The following is a 19,476-nucleotide window of genomic DNA, read 5'->3' on the forward strand; positions in this document are numbered from 1 at the left end:
TTTCAATTATTTTAAGTATTTCTTAGTCATCCTATTATCAGGATCTATCTCATTTGATGTGGTATCTGTCCATTCATGTACATCTTATTTATTTATCCGGTATTACTCAAAAATAAAAAATTTAATTATAAATTTCTTTTAAGTCAATTTTAAATATTAAAAAAGAAAAAAAATGAATTTTGAATAATTTAAAACATTTTTATGACGTATGTTAGTGATATTAAGCCCATGTTTTAATTATTAAATTCATTTTAGTATTTTTTTTTAAAACGTATTTTAAATATAAATAAAATATCTTAAATTAATACTTTTTAAAAAATTTTAAACTTTTTTAAATTCAAAATTACTGTATTTAAAAAATATTCATGGAATAAATATTTTTAATTTTTTAAAAGGTTTAATATTAATTTTAAAATATTATTAAAGGATTTTTTTTTTTCTATTTTATTAATTTAACCTAAAATAAATTTATTGGAAATGCTGTTCACTATCCTATTTTTGTAATTTCTCATTTTTATTTAAAAATTACCCAAAATTAATTTAAAAATATTTATAATATTTCAAATCGAGCAGCATTAATGACTTATATTAATTTATTCGAATTATAATATTTCTGGAAAAAAAAAAAAAAAACGGAAGGAAATAATAAATATTGTTTTAAAACAAAAGGAACGCTTGGCGCCAAAAACCTAACTCAAAATCTGCACTTGCCATATTCGGAACGGAATTTATCTGATTAGGGATCTTCGCCATTTCGTAGATTGAAGAAGTAAATCAGTGGCCGATCGAATCGCAATTTCATCTTTGTAACGCTTGTCCGTTTCAATTTTCGATCGGATTCGCTTTTCTCTAGGTTCCTAAGTTTGATTCTCCTTTTTCACCGATTTGTTTTGCGGCAAATCTACTGGATTTTGGCGTTGGAAATGGAGACGGTTCCTCCCACCACTTGCGGTTCTCTCCTCCGCGAGTTGCAGGTTTTCTTTGTCTCTCTACTCTCAATCATTTGATGTTATGTTATGATTTGATAATTGTTTGCTCTTGGAGTTGACGATGTGTAAATTTTACTTTCGTTTGAACTTTCTTGTTCATATGTAAATCATTGAAGTCTGTTGAGGTTCTCTATTATTGATTTGAATAGTTCTGTTGTACGTTAATCACACTCGCTGAGTGTTTATTTTACTTGCTAAGCTTCGTTATCACGTTTGGTATCAAATGAGTTACTTTTGTTCACTTCTCATGGAATGTGGACTCAATTTTACTAGTAAATACAGAGCTGGAACTGACAGTTTTGTGTTCTTGGATTATGTTTAGATTAGTTGACTCTTGATTCTTTGTTGAGATGTAGATTATATGGGATGAAATTGGGGAAAATGATAGTGAAAGAGATAAAATGCTTCTACAACTTGAGCAAGAATGCCTCGATATTTACCGTAGGAAGGTTGAGAGAACGAGAAAGTACAAGGCGGATTTGCTCCAACAGTTAGCAGAAGCAGAAACTGAGATTGCTGGCATTGCATCTGCCCTCGGTGAAGGCTTCTCCTCCTTTTCACGAGTAGGTTCCTGTAGCATAATAAGTTTTTTTTTTTTCGTCTTCAACTTCCATTTTGACCTTTTGATTTGCCATTTTTTTCCTTTCGTTTCTGTTGGAGAAGGGAAGGGGCACTCTGAAGGAGCAAGTTGGTGCTATAAAACTTATTCTGGAAGAATTGAGATCAAAGAAACGCGAAAAATTAAAGGAATTTTCAGAAGTTCAATCACAGATTGTCTCCTTATGCTCAGAAATAGCAGGAAATGGTCAGTCTAAAAGTTACGTTGATCCGGAAATTAATGAGCGTGATTTAACAGCAAAGAAGCTGGGAGAACTTAAATTGCACCTCCAAGAACTTCAAACTGAAAAGGTTGCCATCTCGTTTGGAACTTGTTTGTTGAGTTTTTCATTTTTTGAAGTACATAAGTTATAAGTTACATGGGATTTTCGTATGAGCCAGTTCTCTTCATGTTTGCAGCATTTACGTCTACAAAGGGTGAACAGCAATATCAGTCTCATCCACGAGCTATCGGTGGTGATGTCAGTTGATTTCCTGAAGACTGTAAATGAAGTTCACCCAAGCTTGGGTGACCCTAAAAGTGGCCCCTCGAGGTGTATCAGTAATGATACTCTTGCAAAATTGACCGGTGTAATTCATTCTCTAAAACAGAGCAAACAAGAAAGGCTACAAAAGGTTAATTACATAATCAAGCACCTTGTTTGATCTAATTTCATCGTGTTTCTCTTCCTTTGTGTTTATATGATATTCGGTTCACTCGTGAATTTATTCCATCCTAATTTGTCCCCAACCCCACGTACTGTAGCTTAAAGATCTTGGCAAAAAGTTGACGGATCTATGGAATCTCATGGACGCCCCTGCTGATGAGCGAAAAAGATTTGACCATGTTACTCGTTTAATGTCATCTTCTGTTGACGAGGTGTCTGGGAAAGGATGTCTTGCTTTAGACATCATTGAACAGGTTGTGCCATCATTTGACTTATTTTCTGGTGACCTTAGCAAAAGAGTCCGAGGGTATGCAAAATTAACAAATTCTCATGTTGAACAAATGCCAGGTTGAAGTTGAAGTTGAGCGGTTAAATATTTTGAAAACTAGCAAGATGAGGGAGCTGATTTTTAAGAGGCAAGCAGAACTTGAAGAAATATATAGAGGGGTCCATATGGATATAGATGGCGATGCTGCTCGAAAGACTCTTACTAGTCTAATTGATTCAGGTTTAAGACATTCTATAATTCAAATTTCCAAGTTTTTCTGGAATTGTACTAAATCTTGATGGTAGTTTTGTGTCAACCTGTCTTTTTCAGGCACAGTCAATCTTTCTGATCTACTTTCTAGCATGGACGATCAGGTCACTGAAGCTAAAGAGCAGGCTCTAAGTAGGAAGGATATCTTGGACAAGGTAGAGAAATGGCAATTTGCATTGCAGGAGGAAAAGTGGCTCGATGACTATGAAAGGGTACAAAATGCATTTCTTTGTGACTATTTACCATATATGAATAGCATGTTATGCCAATTGTTATACTTCAATTGCTTATCACATCCATAGAACTTTAGAAGCTGTTTTGTAAAGTCACTCATTGGTGGTCGCGTGGGTTCTTCACTTCTTGTTGCCATGCGGCATGCTCTCACATGGAAAATTCTTCTTTACGTACTTGTGCATGATTTAGCATTCTCTACTTTAATTACTTTGGGATAGAAGTTCTTAATACTTCAACGATAGAAAATTGTTTGTTCATTATCAATCAATCCAGATCCTAGGGGGAATTGTGGAGAAAAAATAAGACCCTTAGAGGATTTGAGTGATCAGATGCAGTTGGTATCATCTTTGATTCACGGCCGGATTAAGTAGCTTCTTTAGATTTAATTATAATCTCACTTTAGATTTTTTAACATTTCAAACTTAATTTAAGATAAACAATTTACACAAGAATATGATCTGAGAATATTTGTACTTGTACACATGCAGCGTTTACTTTTCAACATATCTGTTCGTTGCAATGTAAGCTCTAGAATATAGCTTCTGTTACTTGACCATGCCACGAACATTTTTAGTTGTCTGGTAAACTGCTGCTAACCCGTGACTGATTAAAATTAGTTTTTTTTTTTCTTTTTTTTGCCTTTTTTCCCCCTAGGATGACAAACGCTATAACGCGGGAAGAGGAGCTCACAAGAATTTGAAACGAGCCGAGAAAGGAAGAGTGCTGGTCACCAAATTACCTTGTGAGCTTTTCATCATGCCCTTAATTTAGCCTTTTTTTTAAATTAAAATTTGAATCATGTTATAATGCTCATGTATGCTATGTTATTTAGAATGGAAAGAAATCATTCATATGTTTATACTGGCATATAATTCTATTTTCCACATAATTGAAAACCTAATTTCTCAAGACTAATCATATTCGAGGACAATGAAATACCAAAATCAAGTTAAACCATACAATCATGAATCCTCGATGCATGTATATTCAGAGGAACAAGACGTACAAAGTTAAACCTTGTTCTTTGATTGCTAAATGTTGCATGCATTTTCAACATCTGTTGTTCCTGATTACGCCGACTTGGTTGTTCAGCGATGGTTGAAAATCTGGCTGCCAAAGTTAAAGCATGGGAATCAGAAAGGGGAATTACTTTCTCGTATGAGAAGGTAAGGAACAGGAAACCGATTTTGGGCTTGAATTGTGCTTGGCTTACTTGTGACCTTGATTTTATATCTTGCAGCTTCCCCTTCTATATACCTTGGAGGAGGACGCAAAGTTGCGGCTGGAGAGAGAAGAGGATAAGCGAAAATCACGGGTACAGATATCGTCTTCTATACCTCTAATATAATTTATCACCACCCATCAAAAGTACCTGACTGTTTTACAAACTTCTGCTATCTATTTCATTATCATTGCTAGTTCCATGTGTTGGGGGAGCTTAGAAGTGCCTGGTTGAGTGTTGAACAAGAACAAAAGTTAAACTGAATTATTGATCCAATTGAATAGTGTTTGGTTTGATTTAGTTAGGGACAATCATTTAGTTCTATTCTAAGTAAATGGAATAAAATCTGCAAAAACTTGAACCTAATTCACCTTGTCAAGGCGTAAATCCTCAATCAAGGAGTTAGACATTCGAATCTTTCATCTCGATCTTTTATTGAATTGAAAAAAATGAACTCCAACTATATTTGGGATTTAACAAATATTATGTTAAATTGAATTATCATATAGTTCTTAGCTATCAATCTAATCGTTTAGGTTAGTTTTCTTGAATTTCTATAACAACATGGTGTGAATAAATCGAACCAAATCAAACTAGCTCGATTTAGTTTTCTTACTAGAAATCAAATCAAGTTGTCCCATCCATACCATCCTAATATCAGTTAACACTTAGTATTCTAACTTCAAACAAGTCATTGTGGTAAAAACAGGAGCAAAAACGGCTGCAAGAGCAGCTTGCATCAGAACAAGAGGCACTGTATGGATCAAAGCCAATAGCTAAGAAACCATTGGGTCAGAGCAACACGTTGTTGGGGACTCCCGGGCGGCGGAACGGAACTCCTGGCCGGTATGGGTTTTCCGGCAGCAAAGATCGGAGAGAAAGTGTGAGAGGACCTAACATAATACCAGTCAACTATGTTGCTCTTCCAAAAGATGATTCAGCTTCCAAAGGAGCAGCTTGATGAGACAGGCATTCAAGGCCAGGTTATACATTCTAATTCTCATTGTATATCATTCCTTTGCTACTCATCACAAAGTCATCTCTTGTTTTACTTCTTTTTTCTTATTTTGTTGCATTTCTTATTCTTATTGCATGCTGCAAGGTGGTATTAATCATACTACATTACATGTCTGATTCTCTTGTAAGTGACTGATACCAACAATTGTTACTAACCATCGATCTTAGAGTTGTTTCTCTCTCCCGTGTAAATAGTCTGTTGGAGAGGCATTTCGCCTTGTGTTACAATTAGAAATATCGACTCAATAGGATTTTAAATGTCAACGTAGACATAATTGTTGATATTTTTATTTTATAAAATGTTGATGGAAATATCGGTGTAAAGCTGATATCTCAATTTCGATGATGGAAATATCGATGAAGTTTAAATGTATATGTCGATGCAATATCCGTAGATCTTTGATCTGGTGATTTTTTATGAATTGTCATTTCAAGTGTGGTTCCCATTGACCCTTTTATGTCCGGATATAGATCCAATAATAATTTTTTTTTTTTTTTTTTTTTTTTTTTTTTTTTTTTTTTGAGAAAATGGGTGACGAATAGATATCTTCATTTTTATATTCATTATTCGGATTCATGAACTAAATCAGATAGTTATATGAGTGAAAGAAAACAGCTTAGATAAATCAAAAAAACATTCTTTACAAGGGCGTGAAAAACTCTCGTACTATAAACTTTTTAAAAATCTCGAGAAGTTCAAAAGAACTGTTCAGAAGATAATATTTAGTAGTAGTGAGCTTAGATTGTTATAGGTTCAGTTCAACTCAATATATACTAACCAAACCAAATCATAAAGTTTTTATGGATCAGGTCGATCGAGTTTTTTGAATCATTTGATTTTTTAAGCAACCCTAAATTCGATCGAGAAAATCCATTCGATAGAGAAATAAACATAAAAAATAGACCCATGCATAAAATTTTATATCATTTTAACCCATTTACTTCTTAATGGTGGTGACATGGCTATAATAATAATAATAATAATAATAATAATAATTAAAAAAAAAAAAAAAAAAGAAGATGCCCCATAATTAAAGTGGTGTGTTTGGTTAGTATTAATTAATTAATTAATTAAATAATTATCAACTTAAAAGTAATCCAATGGCAACTAAATAACATAAAAAAAGACCTTAAAAATGTTATATAATATAGTGCCTATCTTTATGTTTATATGAAATGATGTGGCGAAATGTCCATGAAAATGAAGTTTATATTATAATAAACAATTTATTAAAAATTCTTAATTTTTAATTAACAATAAAACAACTATGGAATTATTGTGGTAATTCAACCAAAATAAATAATTAAAATAAAATAAAGATTTTATTGTGGTTTGTTTGGTCATTCCCATGATCTTAAAATCCATTATTGAGTTGCTTTATTTGGATAACTTTAATTCTTAATTTTGTTTCCAACAAATTACTAAAAATACTCTCAAAGGCTTTAATTTATTTTAATTTTCTTTAAAAATAATATTTATTAAAGTTGTAAATTTAGTAATTAGATAAAAATATTTAAAGAAAATCTACATAATTATAAATATTACAAAAATAAAATTACCCATTTAAATATTTTTTAAAAATTTACAAAAAAATCATTAATCACTTTAATATGAAAATTTTCAAAATTATTTGAAAGTATAAAAATTATATTTATTATAATAATTTTGCAGTTAAATCCGCCCATGGGTTTAGGAGTAATTTAATAAAGATAATATATAAAGTAAAAAGTAAATTATTAAAATTGTATTGATGTATGATTGCATGCAATTAATTGATACGAATTTTAGGATTTTAATAATATTATTATTTAAAGTGTGTCAATGTTGAGTCCTCAACTCATGTTTTTATATTATTTTATCCATTGTGTGTGTTTTTTTAATTGCTTCTTTCATTTTCACACTTTTTTTTCTTTTAATAAAATTAAAAGGGTGTAATTATTTGCTCATTATCATTAAAAACGCGCCTGGGAGGTTTCCACACTCTTGTAAGAAATGCTTCATTCCTCATAATGACTCTCTTGAGGGTCGAACGTCCTCGTTGACACACCACCAGTGTTCGGCTCTAATACCATTTGTAACAGCCTAATCCCACCGTCAGTAGATATTGTCCTCTTTGGACTTTCCCTTCCGAGCTTTCCCCTTAAGGTTTTTAAAACACATATCATAGAAAGAGGTTTCCACACCCTTAAGGAATGTTTCGTTCCCCTCTTCAACCGACGTAGGATCTCACAATCCACCCTTTGGGGTGCCAACGTCATCGCTGACATTCGTTCGTCCTCGTTGACGTTTCCCTCTCCAATTGACGTGTGATCTCACAATCCACTCCCTTTCTGCTAGCGTACCATACAAATATAGTTTTATTTCGTTAAAAAATTTTAAAAATACATTCAAATTTAAATAATTATTCAAAATGTATTTGATAGTATTGTTTTTTTTATTTTAAATATTAATAATATTATTATTTAGGCAAATCTTTGGTAGATTCTTTGAGTTAGGTTTAACTCCAATTTCTAATTTTAAATTTATTAATCTTTGTCATTAAGTTCACTAAAACAATAAAATATTTAAAAAAAAATTAATTTATGACATTCTCTTGCTATTGTGTCATTTTTAATATATTAATAATTTCTTTCTTTATTTAAAAAATTATTATTTTTTGTTTAAAAATTTAATTCAAATGATATAAATATAATTATTCATAAACAATCAAATAGAACTAAGAAAGAAATCGGGACATAAACTTAACAAAGTTTCGTAAGATCACAACTTATATTAATTAATTATATATATATATATATATATATATATTTATTTATTTATTTTGTCACGAGTACAAAATATTACAAAACCCAAGAACTCAAACATCATAAATATATGAAAATCATGCTTTTCATCATAATACGAGTAGATGCTTTCCGGGATCGAACGCTTTCATTCTTCATACGAAACTAATGAATGTTGGGTCGGGGTTCTGCCTTATCATAAAAGTAGGAGTTGGTCGGGTAAAGCAAACTCTCTCCTTAAACGAGCACGGGGCTTAATCAAGTAGAATTGGGTTGCGTTGCTTTAGTAGGACTACGCCAGTACGACTGAATAAAGGTAAATCCTTCTCCTACGACACCAAAAACCAGGCTCGAACTTTGACGAAAATGCCCCTCCCCAACGCTAAATCATTCTCATGGGTTTTGGTTCGGCTTGATGGGGCTTTCAGGGTCGGGCATGGAAATAATAAGTGAATTCGAGAGCTTATTAGGTTCGAGATTTAGATTATTATTATTTGGTTGAGAAGAAAGCTTAATTGCTTGTGGTAATTTATGAGCATCATCAACAGCACTTTTGGTCTCCAAATTCTCCTTATGCTTCCCCCAAAGGACTGAATATAATCCAAATACTATCAAGATGGATCCTATTATTCTGTCACATCACAAATCATATAGTTTTGTTAATAATTAGGGATTTAATGATATCTATATATATATATATATCGCTCGGAAATTTGGACGTATCAATGCAAGTAATAATTAAGTTCATATCGTGTTCTCTTTAAAACAAACATAGACTCGGGATAGTTTCGAGTTTGTCTCGATTTTATTTAAAAAAATTCAATAATACCTGTAATACCCTTATCGTTAGTACCATATTTAAAAAATACATTATTCTTTATTAAAAAAATTAAAAAATTATTACCGTCAATATATTTCGAAAACTAATTATCTATACCTTATATATCATCTTCAATTTTAAGAGTATTTTTTTAATTTTTTTAAACTTTAAATTTATTTTTAAAGTTCTTAAAAAAATTAAAGATATTAACGTTTAAAACATATAAATTATATATATTATATATATATATACACTAAGAAATAAAAATTACTTTAATTTTTCTATAGTAATTTTTATACGATAGTAAAAAAAATCCAAATAAATAAAATTATTTTGATAAAAATATATTATAAAATATTATAAATTATATATCTATATATATATATACACTAAAAAATAAAAATTACTTTAATTTTTCTATAGTAATTTTTATAGGATAGTAAAAAAAAATAATCCAATATAAATAAAATTATTTTGATAAAAATATATTAAAAAATATTATAAATTATATATATATATATATATACTAAAAAATAAAAATTACTTTAATTTTTCTATAGTAATTTTTATAGGATAGTAAAAAAAAAAAAAAAAAAAAAAAAAGAATCCAATATAAATAAAAATATTGAGATAAAAATATATTAAAAAATAATTACTTACCCTCCAAGGTAAATTTTTTCAGATAGGATGAAAGAGCCCATGATGGCTACAATGATCATCATCAAAGGGCTAAATGCTGTTGCAAAAACAGGTCCTCTCTTCTTCATCACCAACCCTTGTACATAATATGAAATACTTGACGTCACAATTCCCTTCAAAAAAAAAAAAAAAAAAACCCGTTAGGTTAAAAACTCGAGCTACGTAAACCCTAACCCTAATGTACGTGAACCGACAATATCGATAATATTTTTAACCGAAATGTCCCTAAGGGACCTTTACGTTAAATATGAAATTCTCGTATTGGTTCGATATCATATTATTGTGACGATAAAGATTAGTCGGGTTTGTGAGAGCGGTTCGGGAGCTTACGGCGTAGGCGGCAGCAAGGAGGTTCATGTCCCAACCAATTCTCCAAACAGAAGCTTTGTGTTCGGCTACTACAGTCACAGCTATGGCTTGTAAAGTCCCCATAAAGCATACTAGTGTGGTGAGGGTTAGCTGGTGGTTCATGTATGTCTTCAATGCTTGATTCTGCACCCCGAAAAAGAAAGACGGTCAACGGTTTCGAATTGATGTTACGAGATTATTCTTTCGAAATAGAAAAAACCGTCATCTGGGATTCTAAAACTCGACACGGTATACTTTGTAGAACTCGAACACGTTGTTCATATAAAGACCGTTTCATTGAAATAGAAAAAACCGTCATCTGGGATTTAAAAATTCGACACTGTACACTTTGTACAACTCAAACACATCGTTTATATGAAGTCCGTTTCATCGAAATAGAAAAAACCGTCATCTGGGATTTTAAAACTCGACACTGTACACTTTGTACAACTCAAACACGTCGTTTATATGAAGTCCGTTTCATCGAAATAGAAAAAACCGTCATCTGGGATTCTAAAACTTGACACTGTACACTTTGTACAACTCAAACATGTCGTTTATATAAAGCTCGTTCATTGAAATAGAAAAAACCGTCATCTGGGATTTTAAAACTCGACATTGTACACTTTATATAACTCAAACAAGTCGTTTATATAAAGACCATTTTACCGAAAACCAAACCGAATCAAGACCCAGGATCAACGGTTTCAAACTGACGTTAAGTAATAATTCATTTGAAATAGAAAAAACCGCCATTTGGGATTCTAAAACTCCACCGTACACTTTGTACAACTCAAACACGTCATTTATATAAAACCCGTTTCACCAAAAAACAAACCGAAACAAGACCCGGGTTCTTTCCGGGGCTAATACCTGCAAGACGAAAAGAGAAGACCAAGCAAGAGTGGCAATAATGAGGAAAATTGAGCCTTTGAACCAATCTTTATTGGCAGAAGCTTGATCATTAGAACTTGTGGGAACATGAGAGTGTTTAGACCAAGCCATTTGAATCAGTGGGCCTTTGTATAATGTCATCAGCATAGCTCCTATCACTGTCACTAAAGTTCCCAAGAACTTGGCTTGGCATCTCAGCTTCTTCATCTCTAATTTTTCCATCCTTGTTCAAGAAAAAATTGCAATTTTCCATCAAAATCAAAGAGAAAAATGAGAAATTTTTAGGTTTTGATCCAAAAAGAAGTGGATGTTCTTGCATTTTGATGTTTTTGATTGAAGTACCTGAAGATCACAGCCATCACGAATGTCATTGCAGGCAGCATGTTGCTCATGGCACACGAGAAAGTTGGTGAAGTGTATTTCAATCCAGCATAATAGAAGTTTTGATCGATAACGGGGCTGCAAAATTGTAAATAGTGTTTGTTTTTAGCATGATAATGAGTTTAGTTCTTATTTGGATGTTCAAATCGACGTGGGATCCCATAATATCCGCTAGCAGTGAGCTTAGGTTGTTAAAAATGATATCAGAGCTAGACACCGGGCGATGGGCCAACGAGGAGGTTGAACCCTAAAGGGGGTGGACACGACGTGGATTGGAGGGTCCCACATCGGTTTGAGAGAGGAACGAGTTCCAGTGAGGATGCTGGGTCCCGTAAAGAGGTGGATTGTGGGATCCCACATCGGTTGGAGAGGGGAACGAAACATTGCTTACAAGGGTGTTAAAACCTCTCTCTAGTAGACGTGTTTTAGAACCTTGAGGAGAAGCCCGAAAGGAAAAGCTTAAAGAAGACAATATATGTTAACGGTGGGCTTGGACTATTACATATCCTAACCCTATTTGTAGCGTATGTTAGTGTTGTGTTGTGACTTGTGAATATTTGATATTTGAGTTTCATGAGATTTTAGTTATTAATATGATATGTACCGTAAAAAAAATTAAACAACCCGACAACTCAACCCAACCCAACTCGAAAATAAAGAGTTGAGTTGGGTTGTGAACCCTACCTCGATTCGTTCGAGTTCGAGTTAGTAAAAAAAAAAATTCCTCAATAGAATCCAACTCAGCTCAACCCGTGTACGTCTCAAAGTAAAGAAAAGTACTCACCCAAGCAAAGCCAACACGAAGATTTGAGTGAAAACTTTGAGTGTTATCTTCGGTTGTCCTCTCCTGAAATCGAAGTGAAAAAGAGTATAAACGACAAATATTCCCGACCCGTAAGTTCGAAAGGAAAAACAACTTCAATTCTCGTAATAAACGACAAAAAATAAAAAGCGTTTTATTTTCAAAATAGAGTCGAGAAAACTTCGAACGAGAAACAAGAGGACGTTACCGTTCGAAGAAGAAAGCGAAGGGAGCAATAGAAGCGGTAGCGAAAGCGTGTCGATAAACGACGAGAACGTAATGGCTCATCCCTCTACTAAGAGAGACTTTGGAGATGATGTTCATGCCAGCATATCCAAATTGTAAGGACATCATGGCAAAGTAAGGCTTTGAATTCTCAACAAAGCTACTCCAACAGCTCAAGCTTAGCTTTCCCATTTTCTCGGGAAAATATGAAGATTTCCCACTAATTTTCCGGGAAAGTAGAGAGAGAAAGAAGTGATGTGAGAGAAAGTCTATGTGTTTCTTCCTACACAAACCTGATATTTATAGCCTTCTTGAGGGAATCTTTTTCCTTCATTATTTATTTATTTATTTAATACAAATTTTTGTTTACGATATAATTATATAAACATATATTTAAGATAAAAATTTTAAAATACATATTGAAACGCTAATTTCTCGTACTTACCCAATGTGTTCCATATTTCATCGAGTGCTTCGGGCTGTTGGCTTACCTAGCGGTTGCCCGTTGCTCCTACTGCTCGTTTGATGGGCTCTGCACTCGGCCCATACAGTAGAATTTCGAAGAAAGACTATTGATAGCTGAGAATTATGAAGTGAAATTTCTATTCTCAATAAAGCACTCGACCTCTTCTATTCGTTCAGTATAATGTTAGGTCTTAAAAAATGTTCAAACTCGACCTGTATCACGAAAATTACGAAAATACCCTTACAAAAGAGATTGGAGAGATTTGCGCTTTTAAGATATTTCTATCACATTGTTATTATTGTTTGATGACATATGAATTAGTTAATTAGTGGAAAATAAAAATTAAAAAAATTAAAATAAATAAATAAATAATTGAAGAAAATTATTGTTGATAAAGTAGAGACGTGATGGAATGAGAAATTGATTACAATGAATGTTGGGAATATGAAAATAATAATAATAATAAAAATAAAAGGTTAAAAATTTTGTTTTTATTTAATTTTTTATTTTAAAAAGTGATATTTTTTTTTTATTATTATATAATATATTAATATTCTCCTCCCAAATCCTCTCTAGTGGATACTACTTCATTTCCTCTTTCTTTGATACCCACTCTATTTTTTTTTTTTAAATTTAAAATTTCCTCCTATTTCTCCTCGTGAATAAAACAAAAATCCGATCCCGATCAGGTCATATCTCGTTTGATAATTATTTAAATTTTAAAAATTAAGTTTATAAATACTGTAATTGCCCAAGTCCACCGAAGGGGGTGGAAGCGAGGACTGCCCCCGAGTGGGTAAATCAGTTGGAGGGAGGAACGAAATGCTAGGCCCTAATGAGGTGGATTGTGAGATCCCGTATCAGTTGGAGAAGGGAACGAAGCATTCTTTATGAGAGTGTGAAAATCTCTCCCTAACAGACTGCGTTTTAAAACCATTCAGAGAAACCGAATGAATTTGAAATAAATTTAAACGAAATTAAATAAATGAAATTAAAATTTTATGAATAATAAAAATTAGATTCAACTCACACAAGGATAAAAATGTAATTTACCATCGAATTAAAGTATTAATAATATATTTTTTAAGAGATTATAGATTTCCTTGAAAAAAAAATGTTGGACACTATTGTCCTCCCTTTAATGTACTAATTTACGAAATATGCCATTAATAACTAATTATAATTAATTAATTAATAGTTTATTATTAATGTAATAAAAGTATAAACAATCTAATTTTCATTAATTATAATTCATAATTGAATTTTAAAGATTTTCTAACTCGGTACCATAAAATGAATTTTCTTCGTGGTTTTAATTTTTTTATTCTCTTTGTTTTCAAAGCGTTTTCGACCTTCAAAACATTTTAAGATGTTCGTTAGTATATGGGATCCGGGTATGCAATCTATATCCCGAACATCCAGATATTAAAATTTGAGATTTTATTTTTAAGTTATAAGAGTATTATTAAAACTTTTGAAAAATAAAAAATATTTTTATTAATTTCGTAAAAATTATAAAATTCTTTTCTTTCTATTTATTTTCACAATAATATTTTTATTAATAAGATTTTTTAAAATAAAATTGCTTATTTTCAACATTTTCAACGTTTAAAAATGTTTAAATGAAATTATACATATAATTATATATTATTTTTTTGCATAAAAAAAAAATAATATTAAAACATATAAAACAAATAATGGAAGGTTCCAAAGAGTTACATTAAAAAAGAGAGTGGGATACGCATCATACACCCAACACCAATCCTGCTCAAGCTCAAGTGGATAAGAATACAAATTAATAAATTAATAAATTAAATAAATAAATATCTATTTAGTCCCTCTAATTTTAACAATTACAAAATTTTAAAATATTTTTAGTCCCTAACCTTATAGTAAATATCTATTTAGTCCCTCAATTTCTAAAAATTACATTTTAATATTTAAGATTGGTAAAATAATTTTGAATTCACGGTAAAAAAAAAGAAAATTGAAAGAATTTTTAGTCCCTAAAGTTAGAGTAAATATCTATTTGGTCCCTCAATTTCTTAAAAATTACATTTTGATCTTATTTGCAAAATAATTTCTAATTTAAGGAAAAAAATTATTTTATAAATGTGGTCCTTAAAAGAAAGATTATTGATATTACACAAAAAAGGGAAAAAGAAAAGATGACGTGGCAAAGATGTCGTAAGATTATTTAATTTTATATTAATTTTTGGGTGATCGTACGATGATGTCAGATTCTTCATTTCTCCCCCACCTATTTTTAATATTATATATAGACCCAAATCTACCGCTAGCAGATATTGTCCTTTTTCGGCTTTCTTGTCCGGGCTTCCACTAAAAGTTTTGAAACGGGACTTCCCCTCAAAGCTTTAAAACGAGACTTCCCTTAAGGCTTTAAAACACGTTTGGTAAGGGAAGGTTTCCACACCCTTATAAATGGTGTTTTGTTCTCCTCTCCAACCAATGTAGAACATCACAATCCACTCCCTTCCATGTGGGACTCTTTCCTTTCTCCAATCGATATGGGACCCCCGCCAAATCCAGGACACTGACACTCTTTCCGTTCTCCAATCAACGTGGGACCCTCGCCAAATCCACCCATTTTGGACCCAGCGTCTTTACTGACACATAGCCTCATGTCTACTCTCCCATCGATGTGGGACCCCTGCCAAATCCACCCTCTTTGGGGCCAGCGTCCTTACTGCACATCGTCTCATGTCTACCCTCTTTGAGAAACAATAAGAAGACTGACACATTGTTCAGTGTCTGACTTTGATACCATTTCAGTACAAAAAAATCCTTAAAAAATGTTTCAATATTACTACTTTTTTCAGTACAAAAAATGTACGCACATATAAGATTTAAGCTTTTAAAGAAATACATATTAATTACGATTGAGTTATACTCAATTTACTTATTGTCTGTCACGTTAGTATCATTTAATATTTATTTTTGCAGCGTGTAAATAAAAAAATTAATATATATTAAAAAAAAAAAGGGGACTAATATCAAATTATTGGGTTTCTATATGGAAGGTTGTTGGTTCTTAGAACACCAAATAATTAGATAGAAGAATAAATGCCTTTATGCAGCTACTCGATGGGGATTCTAAAATTAAAATCTAATATCACAAAAAAAAAAAATAATAATAATAATAAAATATAACCACGTGGATTATTACCTATCTTTTTTTAATATTTAAAAATTTAAAAGTTTAAGAATATTTTTTAAACTTTTAAAAATTCAAAATTATTTTAATTTTAAACAAAATAATAATAATTTATGTTCCCCATTAAAATAGTTTTTAATTTTTTTGAAATTAAATATATCATAAAACTCGATATTTTTTTAGATAAAATATAAGGTATATATATAATAATAATAATAATAATAATAACAATAAATATGATTTTTATTCAATTTATTTTATTTTTTTAAAAAAAAGGAAAGCTATTTTGTAATATATTATATGATGTTGATGACGTAAGCATATTCTTAATTGTGGATAGATATCAAATAATTCCATTGGTATTAATTTTTGTTCCCCAAAAATATACAAACAATAATTAATTTTTTAAAAATTAAAAAACTTGTTAGTGGAGATGATTCCAAAATAATAATAAAATAAATAAAATAAAATTATAAAGTGGAGCACTAAGAAGAATATTCCTTTTAGGAATATTCCTAACATATGGGTATCTAATCATCCCAAATAATTATTCATTACCTACTAACAAAAAGGATTGTGATTTATAAAATATTGTTACTTAGAGTAATAAACATTTACCCCAAAAAGTAAGTTTTTTTTTACTTTTAATAAAATTAATTTTAAATTAATCCCGAGAATTAAATTAAAATTTATAGAAAATATAGGGATTAGAAAAATGTATATATATTTTTTTGATCAAGAAGGTAACTCGAACCTAATTTTAATTTCTAATAATTTGAGTTTATAACTATATAAATTAATAATAAAATGATTTTTATATTAATTTTAATGTAAAGAATAATAATAAAAATAATAATAATGTAATTGAAATTATCAAAAAAAAAATGAACACGTGTGAAGTATGTACGAGATACAAATAAAGTGTTGTTTTTTTTTGCTTCTTATTTCAATCTCCATTCTTGCAAAATTCTTCGTATAATTTGTAAAAAAGAAAATATTAATTTTTTAAAAATTAAAAATAATTTCTATTCTTCATTTAATATCTAGTAAAAAAACATAAAACATTACAATGGTTTTAATAATATTTGACCAAAATATATATATATATATATATATATATATATATATATATATATATATATATAATATAATATAATAATACGACGTAGTTTTAGACACTTTTAAATATTTACTAAATGAGTAAAGAAAAATTCAAATATTTACTAAATGAGTAAAGAAAAATTCAAGAAATATGTATAGTAAATTATTTATAGAAAGAATAGAGATAAAAAATATAATTTTAGTCTCCGTCCCTATTTAATTAATAGGAAAATTGACCTTTTTAGTTGAAATTTATTTTAATATACGTAATAAAAAATAAAAATATATGCTTGAAGATAAAAAAAAAATAAAAAAAAAACATAAATTAATTTAGTAAAATTTGTTTGAAATGATCATAAAAATTTTGGCCTACTTATTTATAAGCATTTATTTATATATATTTATTATTAAAAAAAAAATAACTAGTCAATGGAAATTAGCAATTATATTAATTTATATAAATATATAAATTTAATCCCCATGTTTTCTATGACTTTTGTTTTTCTTGTTAATAAAATAATAATAATAAGTGAGCATATTAAATTGTAAAATTAAATAAGCAAGTCAACGGACATCATTTTGACTTAATTTAATAGATAAAAAAAATCCATAATTTGATTTTTTTTACTTTGTAATTATGTTGAAAGAAATTAATAATAACATTAATATTACTTACCATACAATTACATGTTACATATATTTATTTATTTTTATTTATTATCTCATCACTAGTAAAATAATTTTTATTTTTATTTATTTATTTACTATTTAACTATTTTGGAGGTATTTTAAAATTTATATTAAAATTGAGGAGTAAATCTTAATTAAATATTTAAAAATAAATAAATAAATAGACACTTTAATAAAATAATTCCAATAAATGTCTAAATAGCTCAAATCAACTAGGTTGAGTTCGGTTATAAATTTTACAATCCGAACAGTTTGGTTGAGTTTAAGAAATGTTTAAATATGACCCGACCCAACTCATGAACAAATCTAATTGGTCCGTCTTATTACTCGTGTGTTAAAAAAAGAATAAATAAATAAAGTAAAAAATGTTAATTATATCTATATGTTTTTGTCTTAATGTTTAATTAATAGAAAAAATAAAATATAAATAATTAAATTCAAATAACACCCCATCATGAACTAAATCATATAATTAAAAAAAAAAAAAAAAAAAAAAAAAAACTAAGAAAATGAGGCAAAATAGTCAACATATGCATTTAAGAAAATAATATATTTACAAAATAATAATAATAATAATAATTCAAATTAATTCAATCGTGCATGCCATAACGAATTAGCTCTTCTTATACGAACTCTCCACCACCGCCGTGTTTACCAACAACCCATTTCTCTGTAATTACACCGACAAAAATGGCTGAGCCGAGAAAATGCTCGTCGCCGGCGCTACAATCGTCTCCGTCGCCGCGGCCAGCAATTTCACTCCAACCATCTCCAAAACGATCAGGTTTTTCAAAACCTACAAAACTCCTCCGGCAAATCCGTACAGTTTTCCGTACGCTTCCGATACTGTCGCCGGCGTGCCGATTTCCGATCAACGGAAGTCGTCTCCACGACGGCCACGTCCATGGCGGCGATCGGATTACTGGAACGATCTTCGGATACCGGAAATCGCGAGTGAATCTCGTGTTTCAAGAAAGCCCTAGGTGCCTGCCGATTTTAATTTTGGAATTGGCGATTCCGACGGGGAAACTCCTCCGGGACATGGGGGTAGGGCTGGTCAGGCTCGCCTTGGAGTGCGAGAAACGGCCGTCGGAGAAGAGGAAGATTCTGGAGGAGCCGATTTGGACATTGTACTGTAATGGTAAGAAATCGGGATATGGAGTTCGGAGAGATCCGTCGGAGGAGGATCTGAAGATTATGCAGACTTTGAACGCGGTGTCCATGGGCGCCGGGGTGATTCCGGCGGAGGATGCGGCGGAGACGGTGGACGGCGATCAATTGACGTATATGAGAGTGGATTTTGAGCGAGTGACTGGATCGAAGGACTCGGAGACGTTCTATATGATGAATCCTGAGAGCAATAATGGCGGTGAATTAAGCGTCTTCTTGGTTAGAATTTGAACGTGAGATCTCAAATCAACGACTGACTATGATACCATTTGTAACAATCCATGTCTACCACCGCACTCATTGTATCAACGACTGACTATGATACCATTTGTAACAATCCATGTCTACCACCGCACTCATTGTAACAATCCATGTCTACCACCGCACTCAATTTAGTGACTGGTTATGATCCCATTTGTAACAATCCATGTCTACCGCCACTTAATTCAATGACTAGCTATGTTACCATTTGTAACAATTCATGTCTACCGCTGCTCAATTCAATGATTGATTATGATATCATTTATAACAATAATGTCTATTTTGACCCGTTACATTTCATCTCACAGTTTTAAATCTCTCGAACTCCCTTGTAAGAAATATTTTGTTCTTCTCCCGTCCATATGAGATCTCACAATCATACAAAATACATTCGG

At 30.8% G+C, this 19,476-nt stretch overlaps 2 protein-coding genes and 1 pseudogene across 2 annotated transcripts; 2 read left to right on the forward strand and 1 right to left on the reverse strand.

Annotated features, from left to right (window-relative positions):
• The first annotated feature begins 684 nt into the window (after positions 1-684).
• MAP65-5 (microtubule-associated protein 65-5) lies at positions 685-5,442 on the forward strand. The gene is made up of 11 exons (XM_023685581.2): positions 685-974; positions 1,346-1,552; positions 1,653-1,898; positions 2,007-2,222; positions 2,353-2,508; positions 2,603-2,762; positions 2,853-3,004; positions 3,681-3,768; positions 4,119-4,192; positions 4,267-4,341; positions 4,958-5,442. The coding sequence occupies exons 1-11, from the start codon at positions 924-926 to the stop codon at positions 5,207-5,209; spliced, it is 1,677 nt and encodes a 558-aa protein (XP_023541349.1). The 5' UTR covers positions 685-923; the 3' UTR covers positions 5,210-5,442.
• A 2,604-nt stretch (positions 5,443-8,046) lies between these two features.
• Positions 8,047-12,475, reverse strand: LOC111802677 (WAT1-related protein At5g07050). Its single transcript, XM_023687126.2, has 7 exons — positions 12,202-12,475; positions 11,976-12,038; positions 11,153-11,269; positions 10,790-11,033; positions 9,899-10,060; positions 9,530-9,681; positions 8,047-8,680 (listed from the first exon to the last, which is right to left on the reverse strand). Exons 1-7 carry the CDS (start codon positions 12,408-12,410, stop codon positions 8,443-8,445), a joined length of 1,185 nt encoding a protein of 394 aa, XP_023542894.1. The 5' UTR covers positions 12,411-12,475; the 3' UTR covers positions 8,047-8,442.
• A 5,775-nt stretch (positions 12,476-18,250) lies between these two features.
• LOC111802618 (protein MIZU-KUSSEI 1 pseudogene) lies at positions 18,251-19,362 on the forward strand (annotated as a pseudogene).
• Positions 19,363-19,476: the final 114 nt, after the last annotated feature.

This window comes from Cucurbita pepo, chromosome 9 (genome assembly GCF_057944985.1).
Source record: "Cucurbita pepo subsp. pepo isolate OVF chromosome 9, ASM5794498v1, whole genome shotgun sequence".
NCBI classification, from domain to species: domain Eukaryota; kingdom Viridiplantae; phylum Streptophyta; class Magnoliopsida; order Cucurbitales; family Cucurbitaceae; genus Cucurbita; species Cucurbita pepo.

Excerpts from the sequence above, each read along its gene's own strand:
- MAP65-5 (XM_023685581.2), top strand. The coding sequence starts at position 924 with ATGGAGACGGTTCCTCCCACCACTTGCGGTTCTCTCCTCCGCGAGTTG. Across the intron at positions 2,509-2,602 it reads CTTTAGACATCATTGAACAG|GTTGAAGTTGAAGTTGAGCG; the intron begins GTTGTGCCATCA and ends AACAAATGCCAG. Across the intron at positions 4,342-4,957 it reads AGGATAAGCGAAAATCACGG|GAGCAAAAACGGCTGCAAGA; the intron begins GTACAGATATCG and ends TGGTAAAAACAG.
- LOC111802677 (XM_023687126.2), bottom strand. The coding sequence starts at position 12,410 with ATGGGAAAGCTAAGCTTGAGCTGTTGGAGTAGCTTTGTTGAGAATTCA. Across the intron at positions 12,039-12,201 it reads TTCGCTTTCTTCTTCGAACG|GAGAGGACAACCGAAGATAA; the intron begins GTAACGTCCTCT and ends CTTCGATTTCAG. Across the intron at positions 11,270-11,975 it reads TTCGTGTTGGCTTTGCTTGG|CCCCGTTATCGATCAAAACT; the intron begins GTGAGTACTTTT and ends ACAATTTTGCAG.